The sequence below is a fragment of the Pteropus medius genome, unplaced genomic scaffold (assembly GCF_902729225.1).
Source record: "Pteropus medius unplaced genomic scaffold, Ma_sr-lr_union100, whole genome shotgun sequence".
In the NCBI taxonomy this organism is placed as follows: Eukaryota; Metazoa; Chordata; class Mammalia; order Chiroptera; family Pteropodidae; genus Pteropus; species Pteropus medius.
This window is the reverse complement of record NW_024350319.1, coordinates 17,257,339-17,273,490: the sequence shown is the minus strand read 5'-3', so window position 1 is coordinate 17,273,490 and position 16,152 is coordinate 17,257,339. Positions and strand designations below refer to the sequence as shown.

At 38.8% G+C, this 16,152-nt stretch overlaps 1 protein-coding gene and 1 long non-coding RNA gene across 2 annotated transcripts in view; one reads left to right on the top strand and one right to left on the bottom strand.

Annotated features, from left to right (window-relative positions):
• Window positions 1-642: 642 nt before the first annotated feature.
• The window catches only part of CLCA1 (chloride channel accessory 1), a 29,203-nt gene continuing 13,693 nt past the window's right edge, over window positions 643-16,152 (bottom strand). The window contains exons 6-14 of the mRNA XM_039838737.1: window positions 14,710-14,928; window positions 13,932-14,159; window positions 10,531-10,705; window positions 8,595-8,701; window positions 6,956-7,171; window positions 5,851-6,112; window positions 4,383-4,553; window positions 2,038-2,277; window positions 643-1,063 (exon numbers count right to left, since the gene is read on the bottom strand). Of these exons, the coding sequence (XP_039694671.1) occupies window positions 675-1,063; window positions 2,038-2,277; window positions 4,383-4,553; window positions 5,851-6,112; window positions 6,956-7,171; window positions 8,595-8,701; window positions 10,531-10,705; window positions 13,932-14,159; window positions 14,710-14,928 (2,007 nt within the window). The 3' untranslated portion in view covers window positions 643-674. The remainder of the gene's footprint in view (window positions 1,064-2,037; window positions 2,278-4,382; window positions 4,554-5,850; window positions 6,113-6,955; window positions 7,172-8,594; window positions 8,702-10,530; window positions 10,706-13,931; window positions 14,160-14,709; window positions 14,929-16,152) is intronic.
• On the top strand, window positions 2,123-14,980 carry LOC120583301 (uncharacterized). Its single transcript, XR_005647761.1, has 2 exons — window positions 2,123-2,304; window positions 14,630-14,980. It is a non-coding gene; the product is annotated as an uncharacterized LOC120583301 (long non-coding RNA).

Genomic DNA, 16,152 nt, shown 5'->3' with positions numbered 1-16,152 from the left:
TGATGAATGTTGAATGAACCAAATTGCATTACATAACATAATGCATATAAGGTACTAGTAGAGCACTGGCATAAAATGTTTATTTCTCAATCTCTTTCCCTTTACACCTTGAACGAACCACCTATCCCACCTCATGTCCCACCACTGTGACTTTAATCACCACTGGCTTATACTTTCATGTACATAGCATAAAATTCTATACCTATGAAGCCTTCATCAAGCTGTTATTTCTTTCTACAATATAATCTTTCTTACTTGCATTATCTTTGCCTAAATCTAGAGAAAATAATATATACCACTGGTGATATTGGTCCAAATCTTCTCTATGACAGGCCAGTCCTTTTATATTTAAATAATTTGACCTGGTTGGGCATTTCTGGGGTCTTATATGCAATTACAAGTTCTTTTTAACTGGCAAAGCTCCTTAAAATGAATGAAAAAGTACTTCTATTTATTGATATAAGCATCTCTTCTTTCTAGTATTCAAAATCATTAATAAATGACTGAGAGAAGATTAAACTTTTGGATTTGAATGGGTAGTTTTTATACATATGTAGCCAGTTGCTTGTTTTTTTTTTTCCCCATTAACTTGCCCCCTATAGGTAGTCTAAAACACATTTTAGAAAATTTCATAATCAAAAGAATGATGGATGATTTATTTATCTTATGAAAACTCAGCCCAAGGCTACTGAAAGATGCAATTCTCCTATCCACTTCCACATAATTTTAAAAATGTGAATGCCAGGAATGGTGCTGTTGATATTAATATCAGGACAAGGAAGAGAAGGACTAGGTGTCTCTGGAGGAGTCTGTGGGGGAATAAACAAAGATACTTGTGCAATGTTGGAGATTTCTGACTTCAAGTTGACTTTATCAACAGCCTGAATAGCAATGAAGAGATCCGTGCCATTTTCAAAAGTGATGCTTTCTGGTTTAAACACAAAGACTTCCTCAGAGTTGGCCTCTTTTGGAATGAGATCAGTAGTGTTCACTTGAAATGATTCATTGAACTTGTCTCTGAGATCAAGGATATTTGTGCTTATTCCAATGATATACTTGTAAGCTGAAGAAAAAAAAAAGACATGACTTATAATTCTCAAGTCTTAAAGAAGTTTTAACTTAAAGAAGTATTAGAAACTGTATATCACCATCCCATAAAGTTCCAATGAATAAATGTAACTGGTAGTCCAATTTTACAAGTGTTAGTATCTTTTTACATTTTCATTCATGTATCTCAACAGAATGGTAAATGTAAAACTGGATCAGGCTTGATCAGTATTTCTGGGCATAGCAGCTGGCTAAGAGAGGAGATAATTACTACTTATTATTTTATTATTTATAGAGGAGTTTGCAGTGCCAGTGCTTCTCACACTTTATTGTGCACACAAATCACCCAGAGTTTTTAAAACGTAGATTCTGGTTCAGTAGTGCTGGGGTGGGGCCTGAAGTTCTACAGTCTCTAACAAGCCTTCATGTGATGCCCATGCTGCAGTTCACAGACCATACCTTGAGAGGTTTCTTCCAAAGGATAGCTCTGCTCCATAGATATCTAAGCTCTATTTCCAGTCCTCTCCAGGAGTCATTACTAAAAATGGGGTTTATTAAAGGACACCTTGGCAAGATTTCAGGAAAAAACTGAGGATTGCCTTTCCTTGGTTGAAACTTCTTACACCTAAAGTAGGCAAGTTTTTTAGATTCTAAACCTTTCATTTTAAAATCTTTTTTTAAAATTAATTTTCTTATTGAGGTAATATCGGTTAATAACATTATATAAGTTTCAAGTGTGTAACATAATAATTTCATATCTGTATGCTATTGAGTGCTCACCACCAAAAGTCTAGTTTCCATCTGTTATCATATTTGCTCCCTTAACCCATTTCACCCTCCCCCGAACTCCCTACTTTTCAGAGGGCATTCAAGATCCCTCCTGCCTCTGCCCTCCACATGCAACACAAAACACCAGCCTGCCTCACCCTCTTCTGCACCTCTGCTTAGCTGCTAAACTCCTTTGCAGGGTCCACACCACATTTAGCTCACCTCTTCCATGATCATAATCATCCCCAGGAGCTGTCCATGTTAGATTAATAAGTTTGTCCCCTTGTATTTTTGCCTTCAGGTCGGTGATTCGACAAGGTGGAAAGAGATCAGGTATGGGAGCGTTTGGGACATTGGAGGCCACAAATGAACCTCCTGAGGACGTTCTGCTGAAACACACTTGCTTGCCTTGAAGATCATCCTTATTAATTTCAGGTCTTGGTGGATTCCATTTTATTTCACCTGCATTAAAACATTCCTCAGTATATGGTAAGCAGCACCACTAAATGAGTATACTTCCTGTTTTATTATTGGATTACCCTCTTCTAACTCTTCCTTTCCCCTTCTTTCCTCCTACACACAAAATTAGTTTTAACTATTAGGTGTAAAAATTCCAAATCAATTTGCATCAGATGGAAAAAGGCAAAGAAAGAATCATGGTTCTTTATCTCACAGACATTTCCTAGACATTTAGTAGAATAACTTTCATAATTTATTTTCATGACATTTGTCCTGGAATTGTTTATTTTGCCAACTTTTAGCCTATCCCGGCCTTACCTTTCCACAAGTTCAGTTTAAATACCTCTGTTTTAGAACTCCTCGCACTGCATCAAGAAATCTCTCTCCCCTAAATAATGCTGTGGGTTTCATGATCTTTTCTATTTATTTGCTAATTAATTATCTGTACCTTTAAGTATCACCTCAATGCCTTGATTATTTATTCGGTGTACTTTTTCTCTTTCTCCATGTTTGTGTTTTTATCTTTCTTATTTAATTTTAGTTTCTCATGAATGTTTCACATTAGGGGTTCTAAAATTTTATGCTTTTGAAAAAACTTCTCATTTTCTTAATGAATGCATGGAAACCTAGTTCTTGTAGCAAATTTATTTCCTCATAAACTTTACTTCTTTAGCTCTTAAAATTTTCACCTATAAAGACAGATTGATCTTCGTATCCATTAATCTGGTCGTGGGCAAAGATAAAGTGGGTAAGTTAGCAGTTTCAGGGTTAGTATTAGATTCATCAATAAAGATTGTCTCTCTTGGTATGAAGGCTCATCAAGATATGGATGGAAGAATATGGCTTTCCAGTGCCAAGCCAGGTGCTACCACCATTAGTTATGTGGACCAATAACTTTTCTAGTCTCTGTTTCCCCAGAGATCTATAAAATTGGATAATTAGGAAAATGAGGTGTACTCAGTGTAAAACATTGAGCATAGACTACATATAGCCAGTAAACCAGTCCTGTCCTGGCTTCTTCCCCTGACTCAAAAAAGCAGGCAAATGGGAATAAAATAAGCTGAAATATTTAAAAGAGCTTTGCAAGGAACGGTATCTTTTAAAGCATTTTTTTTTTCTATGAACACCTATGCATGAAGAGACACCGAATGTCTCAGAATTCTCCCTTTACTGAGCATATACCTAAGAGTACAGTGGAAGGCTTCTTGGAGGAGCAGTTCTTACTACACATCAGTACTAGGAAAAGACTTACCCAGGACATAGTGGAGATTAATGGAAAACAAGTCCTGGAACCCATCAGGACTTAGTCTTTGTACCAATTTCAGCTCTAGTCTAGGACAAGTGTTCATAACAAGAGTGGTGTAGGACTGTTTGTTTCTTGGAGCATAATTTCCCCACCTGCTTGCATGTGAGATCAGTGTTCTGGCTGGTATTAGATTCATCTACTGGTCTGAGCAGGGAGAGGAGGAAAAAGAGGTGGTGGCCTTATGGTGATATTGATGTAGATAAGAAGCCCTAAATTATTTTTGGATTCCAGGAAATGCCTATATCAATTGAAAGACCTTCATTGAAAAATGTTTATTATTTATTGAAAATAATAAACATTTATTGAACACTTGATGTTTATCAGCAACAATTTATTAGGTATATTTCCTTGTTTACTGCTCATAACCATCCCACATGGTAATAACCATTATTTTCTCTATCTCACAACTGAGAAAGTGAAACACAAAGGGATTACCTAAAATAATTTATTTGATAGAGGGCTGGAATTTGAACCGAGGCAGTCAAAAGTTACATTCAATCTAATTTTCTTCAACCAGGGGCTATTTTGCCTCCTAGAGGACAATGGATGATGTCTGGAGACATTTTAATTATCATGACTGCAAGGGCCGCTTTTGATATCTATGGAGGCCAGGAATATTGCTAAACATCCTATAATGCACGGGACAGCCCCCACAACAAGTAATATGTGGCTCAAAAGGTCAATAGTGTCAAAGTTGAGAAACCTTGATTTACTCCTGCACCATTCTCCACAGAGGCTTAAGGGTTTTCTCTTGATCCCAAGTCTTTTATTCAAGTTAGGTGTGCTATTACAGTTGACTTACCATTCTCAATCCAGCCAGGTATGTACATGGCTCCATTCTGCTGGGGTATTTTCTTCTGTCTGGCCACGTTCACTCCTCCCAGAGCCCACACTTTTACACTGTATCTACCATTTGTATCATAAGCTGTAAAATACCTTGAATAGATACCGTCATCCTTCGTGGCATCAGCACCTTGAGAAGAAAATGAAGGAATTAATGGATATCCTAAAAGTAATTGGGGACTTGTATATTTCCAACTCATATGTGGGTTAATAATTTTCAAAGCAAAGAGAATCTGGCATTATCTCCAAGAGACTTTAGGATTTGACTATGTTAAGGACGAGGCCTTCTTCTTCTTTTACGCGTATATGTGTGTATAGTTTTATATGTGTACATTGGGAAGATATCTGAGTGTTGTCTTTCTTTTTGAAATCACAGACCACGTCATGTATCTCTGTTACATGCAACATAGCACAAGTAAACTACTCAATAAGTATTTGTTGAACTGAATAGAATTGCTGTATGTTACTGGGGAGAAGAAAATGTTATATGATTGCTTTTCAAAAACTCATGACTTCTTGGGGTAGATTTAGGTAGGAAATGTTTATTTCTAGAATTTGTTCTAATAAGATTACTTGCATCAAATAATATTGAATGTCATTCATAACTGAAAAATAAAAAATAATTTGGAACCCACAGCATAAAAGATTTTCTATTTTCATAACAATTTGTTATAATTGATTTATTTTAAAAAATAATTTGCTCACAATATATGTAAGTCAAATCATTATGCTGTATGCCTTAAACTTATACAGTGCTGTATGCCAATTATATCTCAATGAAACTAGGAGAAAAAATTACTAAAAAAATTTACTTGTATCATAGTAAGTAGTCAAGTTCCTCCTAAAATGAAATGTAAAATTATTTTTCTCTTTTTCCCTGTTAGATTTCTTGAATACAAAAATAATAGGCAGGCTTTTCACTCTGGGGATAAGATAATATACAGTCTGCTTAGATACAGGAATAACATGTAACTGTACTTGACTCCATCCGTGCTGCTTTCTAAATGTGAAAGCCTCAGTTTCTTCATTTGTACTGTAGAGATAATATCTCAAGTGTGTGGTGAAGATAAAAATGAAATGTATATAATCTTCACACAAAATACCTAACACTAATAGCTATTAATTTTCCTTTTCTTTTCTTTATGGGGAATGTGGAATATCCTCTGACAACTCTCCAGAGTCTATGAACCTATTGAGCCTGAGTCACTAATGTGTTCGGGCTTTGCAGAAGCTAAAGGTAGGCCCTTCTTTATGTTTTCTAACCCTTTGAAATATAGGAATTGTGGAGAGGCGGAGAGCTCTTTTAATCAGACCTCCAATGCTGGACTCCCTACTTCTAAGTGTCCTCACCAGACCATGCCCTCCTGCTGTTTCCTGGTTGCTTCTTGGAAAACAAAGATATATTTTCCAATTTCTTGGGTGGTTACCTGCTCCATTGTCCAATAATACCAAGGTAAATGTTTTTCCATTCACTGATTCTATCAGAGCTGTGACACTGGCCCTGAGAATCGGCAAGGCTCCTTGGTGAATCTTTGCATAAACAACCATAGGGCTAGGGAATTTCACTGTGTCTTTGGTCATTTTAGAGGTCACTGTAACTGGAGGCAAGGTAGTACTTGATGCACGGGAGGTGACAGTCAAAGTCAGGGTTTGCGAGCTTGCTTGCAGACTGTAATTCCAAATGCCAACCTGACCAAAACAAATGGAGACATTTTTAATTAGTAACTAGGTGACATATACCTGACTTCAGTGCCACCTATAGGAGGAGCCAGATGATACGAACATGTTACAAGCATATCTAAGATGTTTATTGATACTTCCCCCTCACCCCCCATCTTTAATTCCCCCCTCCCAACTTCCACCCTTGACCTATGGATGTTGCCATTTCCCCTTAAGAACTGGATCTCTGAAGTCGAGGTGTCTTCTCCCACATGCTCGCAGCGTACACCTGGGCTCCAGGCCCCCCAGAACACTTGGGGGGCCTGGTGCACCTGAGGGTCCTGGCACACCTGAGGCGCAAACCCAGGACCTTCTGTGTGTAAAGCAGATGTGCTAACCACTACACTATGGAGCCAACCTGATTAATGATACTTTTAGCCAAAGGAAACTTCAGTACATTTGAACCAACTACATGGTTTTTATTGTTAAGAATATCTTAGTTAGCGAAAATGAAATCTGAAAGCTGTGTCCTAATCATTGCCTTGGTTTCTCAAGAGCAGGGTCAAATTGATGGGTTCCTGAGGTAGAGGAAATAGTTTTCATTATCCTGAAGCTTCAAGGATCATGTTGCATCTTGACTGCTATGTAATTTGAAGGTTCTACTTTTAGTACCTGGAGAAAATATCACCAATTTCCTTTCTCTTAATTTGCTGTCATATTAATGATTTCCATTGGATGGAGATTTTTCCTTATTCTCTCTTTCATTCAACTGATTCTCCTTAGCATCATCCACATTTAAAAAGTTACGATTACTCTATAAAAATTTTATTTTATCTTGTCAAATTGTGAGAAGGAAGAAAGCTAACTCCATACCTTGGCAGTGCCTGGGATTTGGAGGTAGGCCATTTTGGTGTTTGTGTCCACTGTAAAGCTATCTTGTCTCTTTCCACTGGGGTCCAGGAGAAGGATTTGGGGAGGCTGTGCTGTCCAGGTGATGAGAAACAAAGTGTCGTTTCCCACAGTGCTGTCCACAATCACTGTGCCATTCATCCACTCATTGTTCTGGAGGGTTAATCCTCTACTCTCAAGCTGTTAAGGAAAACAATTCTTTACTTTCTGGAGACTGCAGTCCCCATCACTTAGTCTCTTCTATTATGCCCCTAACTCTCAGTTTCCCCATTAAAAAGCCTTCGATGATACTTGAGTCCTTGGTTTCGTATTTAGGACCTATTATGATCTAATTCTAAATTACCTTTTCGACTTTAGCTTCCACAATATTGACTCCTACTGTCCTCAAACTGATATCTATTAGAATACAGGGTGGCCTGGTCATAGAGCCAGACTTCCTAGTTCCTTCTACAGGTAGATTATGAGCTTGGATATGGAGAAAGTAAAGGGCTCTTAGATTCTTATAGCAGGTGGGTAAATGAATCACACTCATTTCTCTATCTCTCTTGCTGTTAGGTTTCTTAAATACAAAAATAATGGGCAGAAATTGCCTGTGAACTTGTCCTTTTATCAATTTAATTACTTTTCTAAGATACATTTCTCCCATTTCCAAACTGGGCTCTTGAGTTTAATTTTCTAAATCTGAGCTAGGATAGCCCAAATGAGTATAATTGCTTTCTTCTTTGGCCGAATAAATACTATATCGATAGACCAGAAAGCCTGTTACTTTGAAATCTATCATTATTTGATGTTGACATCATATATTCTTTTACTTTTATCCAAACTTTCACAATAAAAGTTACAATTCATACAGGTATGAGTGCTGATTGTTACTCTGTCTAGTTTAAAAATCTGTGTAATTTTTGCAACTATTAGAGAAAAGCATTTTAAAATACACCCTCCCTCTCTCTTTTTTTAACAGTACCAAAACTTTGTAAAGAAAGTTTACAAACTTTGATTTTCTTGAAGTTTTAGAACCAGAAGGGCCTATGGAAATTTGCTGCTTCATATCTGACTGAGAAACTGAGGCCCAGAGGGGTGAAGTTCTTTGCTCATGATGACAGAGTTAATGGCAAACAGCCTATGGACTGACACCATAGGCTTTTCACAGTACAAAGAACTTTCCATTCATTATATGAAAATCTTGGCCTATATCAGAGATTTGAGATAATGGAAAAACAGAGCAAGTAATCCCTGAACACTTGTCCCAGAACATTTGTATTGAGCTGATCTACTCTGACGAAAGTTCTGAGCCAATTATATTGCTATGGGTGCTTGTCAACAGATGTTAAAAAAAGAATTCTTGGACCTATTATATTTTATGTTTCTGGTTTTTACAAGGAAGTCACTTAGTATTGTTTCCAAACAAGTAAACATTTATTGCCTTGTTTAAACAAGTAGTGTTGCATTTCAGGAATAATGTCTAATATCAGGTTGAAACTTCTATTTTAATTTTAATTCAGTACTAGGAGAATGTAGAACTGAAAAACTTTTAACCATTAAACTCTCCATCTTGGCTACAATTATTTATAAACATGAAAAACCAAAGAGGAAGAACTCTGACCTGGATGGAGCGCTGGAAGACAGCTCCATTTCCTGACGAAAGGGCCCCAAAAGCATCCATAAGGCCATTGTTCTGAGCCTCATCTGAAGCATATGTCTGTAAACCTCCTAAGGTGCAATTACATTATCAGAAGTTATTTTCTAGAAAGCAAGTATTTGTAACATTTCAGCTATTGTTAAGGTAGCAGAATACACAAAATAAATACTTTATTGTGTTATTATAGTATTAATAGATCAATATCAAATAGGTGTTTAATTAACTCAGAAGTTGATACTAGTTTTTTAATCCTACTAAATAATAGCTTCAGCAACATCTCATTCTTACCACTACTTCAACTATCTGCAAAGCAGCCACGAATCTCTGATAGGCCAAAACTCATATCATAAGCTTCATGTTTTAAAGATCATGTACTTTTATATGAGGAAATTCATTAAGCTTTACTCTAACCCTATTGATTTATTTTTATTTTAGGCATAATTTTAACAAGCTTGACTTTTGAATTTTCTCCTAAATCAGAAAAGATGTACATGTGACAACAACAAGAAATAACAGCTGACAAGGGACAGTTACAGAAAAGCATAATATATAGTAAAAATGAGATTATATACCAGGCCTTGCAGTCCTGGGCTATTTGGAACAGGTGTAACTGAGATAGTTGATGTGAAAGTACTTTTAAACTATTTAATGCCATCGAAAGTCAAAGAAAATTATTTTGGTAATGCTCTTGGTACTCTACCTAGATCCCCTTATGTGAGTGCGTCTCTCCCCAGCTGCTGTTAGTTGCTAATGGCATTTAGCTGCCTCTTTTAGTAGTTACCAAAAGGGGCCATCCAAACTAGAGATATAACATGACCTCGCACCTCTGCCCCTGCCCTGACAGTCCACAGCCATCCTTCCCTCTTGCCTTCCCTCTTGCCTCAAGATTGGGCCAAATTTGTGATGCAGTTCCACATCCAGAACCCCCTGTGGGGTCAGGCTTCAGCTCGACTCTAAGTCTAATCAGCATCTGTGCCTACTTCTTTCTTCTGCTCTATCCTTCTTCCTTCCCTCTCTTTCTCCTGAGAGCTCTCACTTTATAAATCACATGCACCCAAGTCCCTGTCTCAAGCTCTGTTTCTAGGAAACCAAGGCTAGGACAGCTGGTATCAGGAACAAAGAGTCATGTCATGTTAGCTGCCTCAAAAGATAACAGCATAATAATCGATATCCATAATACTGGCCCTAAGTGAAAAATATACATAAAATAAATTGTGCCCACCTATTCTGCTAAAGAAGCTAGGGACATATGGGATCTCTTTCAACCATATGTCCTATTTTATGTCCTACGATCTATTTTAATAACAGTGTATGAGAGTTAGAAGCAGGATATGTTAATGTTCTACAGAGAAAATGCATTTTATTCTACATTTTCAGTGATCTTATGCATGGTTCAGCAGGCCCTGTGACCTCTCTCTGCTACTCCTTGTTAAAAGTCCCAACTCAGATGTCAACTTTCTGGATGCTTCTTTTTCCTCAGATAGAGTTAAAGTCTCCTTCTTTGTGTCTCATTGTACTTTCTATTGCTAATTGAGCACTTGTAACAAGGTATTATGTAGTTAGTGGCTTGTCATCTGTCTCTCCTGGGTCTCTTGATCTCGGGAAGTGAGTAGTTCCTGGCTAATCTATTAGATTCCTTCTAGTATTTATAAAGTTCTCAGGAAGAGAGTCCCAAGTCCTCAGGGTGCTGTGCTGGTCCCATCTTCTCCAGACTGCCCTAGTCCTAGAACCAAGGCCTTAAAATAAATGGGTGAAGTAGGTTATAATGGTTATTTAGGGATAAGGGCAGCCAGGTGGGCAATGAGATTTACCCGCTCTCTCTCTCTCTAACCCACCCTTCCCCTACTCCCCAGTTCACTGGAGCGTACAGTCCAGCGGGACTTAGTCGAGTGTCCCTCACCTGTCATTTTAGAGAGCTCCTCTAGTTCTGGTGCGGCAGAGGGCCCCAGGGCAACTGTATGGATGATGGCCCCGCTCTGTTTCACCTCATTAAAACACGCACTTATAGTGTTGTCTTCCCCGTCAGTCAGTAGCACGATTTCAGATCCATCTGTTGGGTATTTCTTCTTAATCACCTAAAGGCATAATTCAGAGCATGAGTTAATTGACTTGGGAAGTTGGGGTGGGGCGGGCAGGGTGTCAAGGTGTTTGTGAAAACTGCATTTATAGAGAGCAGGAAGGGAAATTCCAAAGGAAATAAACAAAAGTGTCTGGGAATAGTCAAAAATCTCTCCATTTTGAAATGATGGCATTTTAAATCAGCAACATTCACGGAATGCAATGTGGTCTTTTCACTACCCTGTTGTGGAGAGGGCTTATAAAGTGGGATGCAGGGCAGTTCCAGGGATGGGCAGCACTGGGGAAGCAGCAAAGAAGGTTTTTCTAGTTTCCTTCCCATGATCTCTCCTTGACAGGCTTTCAGAGGTTCCCAGATGCCTTCATTGAATGGGAATAATATTTGGGGAATGTTAAACCCAGGACAGATTTTAGCTTATATGGTATTCAGCAGCCTGACCATATCAACTGGCATTAATTCTGATTAATCAGTGCTCAGCTTGCATAAGTTCTTAAAAATTTTAATATCCTTCCTGATTAAAGGAAACACATTTTGTTCTTATCAATCTCAGTTCTTATTTGTCCTATGACACCTATGACTCAACTATTCCTGCTAGACATAGACTACAGTTTTTCACATGGTATAGAGAGGCTCACTCTTCTGCCAATGTTGGATGAGATTGTGATGGAAGGATAATTAGATAAAAATAATAGTATTATCCACTTTAGGGCAAGAGTCTACTCTTCCCCTAAAAAAGAGTAAAGAAAAAGAGCCAGAAGTAGAGGAAATAAGCGATCAAGCCTAAGTAACCACCCCTTTCTGGAACAGACTCTCAGAAAGGGAAGGTATCTTAAGTAGGTTAAAATGAAAGCTGAGAGCAGAGGAGACTTCTGCTCCACTCTGAACCTGAGAGGGGGCTGCTACACAAGGGAAGAAATAAGAACTGCGAAGGAGCCCAGAGCCCAGGAGCCTGTCAGCTGTGGCTGTGTCCTTGGTCTGACCAAGCTGAGGACCTTAGAAGCCAGAGAAAAGGCTTAAGCTGGATTCCCTTTTCTTACTCCTCATCACTGCTATGTGTCATGGAAAACATGCAGAAGTTCCCACATATTCCATTAGGGAGACAGAAGGCAGCTGACTTGAGAATCGGCAGGCAAGAGAACAGTTCATCTTGCTATAAAGGCTGAGGAGTATACAGCCTTCCTTGGAGACTGGATGGAGAATATGGGTGTGCTCAGGGCCCTGTTCCAACCATGAGAGCCAGAGTGAGGCCGAGTTAGCCAGGAAGGATCAGTAGGCCCTGAACAAGCCAAGAGAACAAGCAAAGTTTCAGTGGCCACATCTCAGAAGACACCACTGCCAGGAGCCCAGACAGACCTGATCAGGGTCCTATAGCAGAGGCCAGTGGGAATCTTGAGGACAGTGTAGGATCCAAGGACCTTTACCTCATCACTCCGAAGTCACCCACAAGCTCCTCCCACCCCAAACCCAAACTCTATTGTGCAGGAGGAAAACCTAAATTCCAATTGTATCTCTCACACTTTCTCACCCATCTGAGTGGAAAATATAAAACCAGACGTTCTCTCTTCACCACCATGCCATCTGGCATTAGTCATCTTCCCTAGGGTTTTGCATAGCGGAAGTGTAGTATGATATGTCAGTTTCCCACCCTCATTTGCTTTTTAATTCAAAATTTGAATAAGTAGTAGAGACAAGAGAGCCCAGATGCACATAGGCACCTGGTGAAAGGTTTTGCAGCTGACTGTGTACACAATAGAAACCACATTTAGGAAACTGGTTTTCAAGGTAGAATAAAAGGACCAAAGAGACAGACTGCACTCAAGGAAATGATTGAGTCTGTTGTTCATGTGAAACAGTTTGAGTTGGAAACTAAATGTTCCTACTAGTGCTTGGGAATCTGGAACAGTTCCATAGATATGTTATGCCCACAGCAGGCAGAGGACAGACCAGCCCAAGATATTGCAAAGATTCTGAGACAGCTTCTTTCAGCCTCTTATTCTTTGTTTCATGGGGCTAAATGGCCTCTAAATGAATATAGAATATTGTATTCTGTATTTAGAGCAAAGAAGCATTAGGTACAATCAAACAATTTAATTCAATTTTATTTATTGAGAACCTTCTGTATAAAAGATATTGTGTTAGCAGCCTGGGAGGTAAAAAGATAAATCCTATTCCTAAAGAAGTTTTGCTTGAGTAAAGCACGTGATTAGAAAATAAGAGAGAGAAGCTTAGAAATCATCAGAGATTTTGTTTCTACAAAGATCATAGGATTCAGAAAGAGACATTCTATACAGTTGAAAGGATCGAGAAAGATGTCAAGAAGTAAGTGATGTCTGCGGTGGATCTTTAAAAAATGAATGTGATTCGAAGTACACGGGAGGGAGGAGAAAGTACTCTAAGTGGAGAGCTAGCCTGGCAAAGGTGTGGTGTAAGTTCTGAAGAAAAGAACTTTTTTGATCTAATTTGTTTTAACGTAGGATACCCGGAAGAGAGTCCCTGGTACTTAAGCCTGGAAAGGTAGGTAGAGGCTATACTATGAAAGATTTAAATATTAGATAGAGAAATTTTTATTTGATTTTGTTGAAAATGGCAAGACACTGATATCTAATGAGAGGGATGATGTGATTGGATGGTCAGATGGGATCTTTGGATATACTCCCAATACAATTATAGTAACAGTTCCTAAGGCCTTCTGCTTTATACATAAACCATTTGCTTGGCCAAAAGAAGGGCCTCTATATACCCAGAAGTTTAGCCATAACTTCCGAACTCATTTTTTTCTCTCCTAGAATATACTCTCTTACATCCCCATGTACCTTCCTTCATTGCACTACTTGCAGTTTGTACACTTATTCGTGTTTTACGTGGTTAATGTATCTCCCAAATGAGATTATAAGCTCTGTGGAAGGAGGTGTGGTGTCTTTTGGGCCCTCGTGGTATTCATAATGCCTCACACAGTGCCTGGCCTATAGAAGACGCACCATGAATACTTTAAATGCAAGTTAGCATGCAGAAAAACATGAATGCGCAGTTGCAGAAAAAGCATGAGTGGATTAGTTAACAATAGCTTTGGGGCCTGTGTCTTTGCATCATTTGAACCATTGCTCTGCCCTTGGTTGTCTAATTCAACTAGACATTAGGCATGTTTGGAAACACTGGAAAGGGGAATTTCTTAGGAAACATAAACTGTAAACATTGACAAACTACAACAGGGGAACTTGTCTCACAGTAAATGCTGATCGGAGCCCAGTGCAGATGGATGTTCCTCCCGAGGCTGCTGTGGGTAACCTTTTGGTGAGTGCATCCCTTTCGGTGCCACTGTTTATCTGTACGAGTTCACTTCTTACATAGGCAGCACTGTCAAACGTCACCATCCCAACCCAGGACCCTTGCTCAACTGTCTGCAGCAGGAAAAGTCTGCCTGCTTGGTTCAGTCGTTTTAGGCGGTTATCACTCTGGAGAAGCAGAAGAAAAGCAGTCAAGTTGGGTTTAGTGGCAGACAATAACAGAATAAGCTAAAGGGAATTTGGAAGTGGTCACCTCAATGTGGAGAAAATGGCAACAAAGCTTACTCAAGGCATATCTTTCTATGGAGGAAATATTCCCCTTTCTAATTAGTAGCATTTTGGGGTAGAATTTTAGCACTTTTGTAAAAATAGCCTTAAAAGATAAAGCCAGATCAGGCTTTAGTTCAATCATTAGTTTAATGATTTAATAATAGTTTTATAGACCTATATATTGTCAGTGAAAACAAATGTTAAGGCTATGTAATTCATTAGATCTTTGTTCATAAATTGAGCTAATTTAATTTGGCAAATATGAGACACTTTATGCTGAATGTTTGTTGAATAAAGTAGCAGTAGGCATTTCTGATGGCAATGTTAGTGTTGCCATGTCTGACTCTCTGTGTTGTGTTTACTCCCAGGAGTTCCAAATTGTGGCCCAGATTATATTGTACACAAATGTGAGACCAGAATCCAGAAGACCAAGACTCATTGCACGTACCGTCATGCTTCCAGACTTATCAAGAACTAAGCACACAATTCTTTGTCCGATCTGCAGCAATGAGAAGGTGGGTTTAGGTGGCTGTGTCGTCATAGGAGTGGTTATCTTAAAGTCTTCAGAATCGCGAATTACTTCCCATGTGCTTCGGAGATTGCATTTTTGGTTTTGCAGGTTTGGGGCTTCTTTATTGTGGTTTTTTTCTGTACAGAAGCTGACCACCTGAAATTGTCAATAAAATGATATAGATAACAGTAAACTAATGTTAAAAATCTTTAATGGTTTGATTAACTTACAATATTTTAATCTCTTGCTCTCCTCTCCAGCCTGCTTTACTAATCCATAATTTTGGCTCAATCCCATAATCAAACACTGCTAGAGAAAATCATAGTCGTAATTCAGAATTTCTATCTTAAATCATGTTTTCAACTTTGTTGGACCCATAGAGCTTCTCAGTAACCACTTACCTGCTTTTGGCTTCCTTCTTACTTCTCAAATTTGCAATTTTGAGCCATCACCACTATCTTCAAGACGCCCACATTTCAACATTTCTTTCCTGGTACCATCTCATCTCTCCATCCCATCTTTCACTTCCCACTCACTCCCTTACTTCCCATTCACGTATCAACACCTTACATTCCAACTTTCCACACCCAACATTCCAGCTCTCTCTAAAATCCACTCGAGTGTCCCACAGGCTCCTCAAACTTCACACGTTCAGAATTGAATTCATCACCTTTTCTCCAACTCTGCTCCTCCTCTTCACGTATTTCCTAAATTGATGTCACACTATTCACCCAGTCACCTAAATCAGGAAACTGGGAGTTTCCCTACCTTCTTCCCTCTATAAAATAACCAAGATCAATACATTTCACTGTCTCTCCAGTTCATCATCTTTTCTCTTTTTCTAGTGGAATCTTCATCACTCAAGCCTTCATGATCCCTACCTCAGGCTACTGCAGTTTTCTACCTGACTTTTTCATCTTGCTTCCCCTTCAGTTGGTCCATTCCACAACTAACTGCAAGAGGCATCTTCCTTCTTACACCTGTATTTAAGACCCTTTGGTCACTCTTCATTGCTTACATGCTGCAATCTGTACTACTTCATGTGGCAAATGGCAATCTACATGATTTGGATTTTTGCTTCGCTCTCCATCCTCACTCTGGCTGTGTATTCCAAGTCTCTGATTTTCCCCACTGTAGTCTTGCTTGACTGTTTTATTTCTCTATGACTTTGCTCACGATTCCCATTTTGTCAAGAAGTTCCTCTTCCTCTGTTTTCTGCATTATGAACTTTATCTTCATTTTTCAGCCAAAGGGTCATTTTCAAAATATTTTCTCATTTTCTACCCTTCCCTCAAAGAGCTTTCATTCAATCCCGTGGCCTCACAGTACCTTATAAAAATTTCAGTAAGGCCCCTTTAACATTGTAGTACACTCACTAAG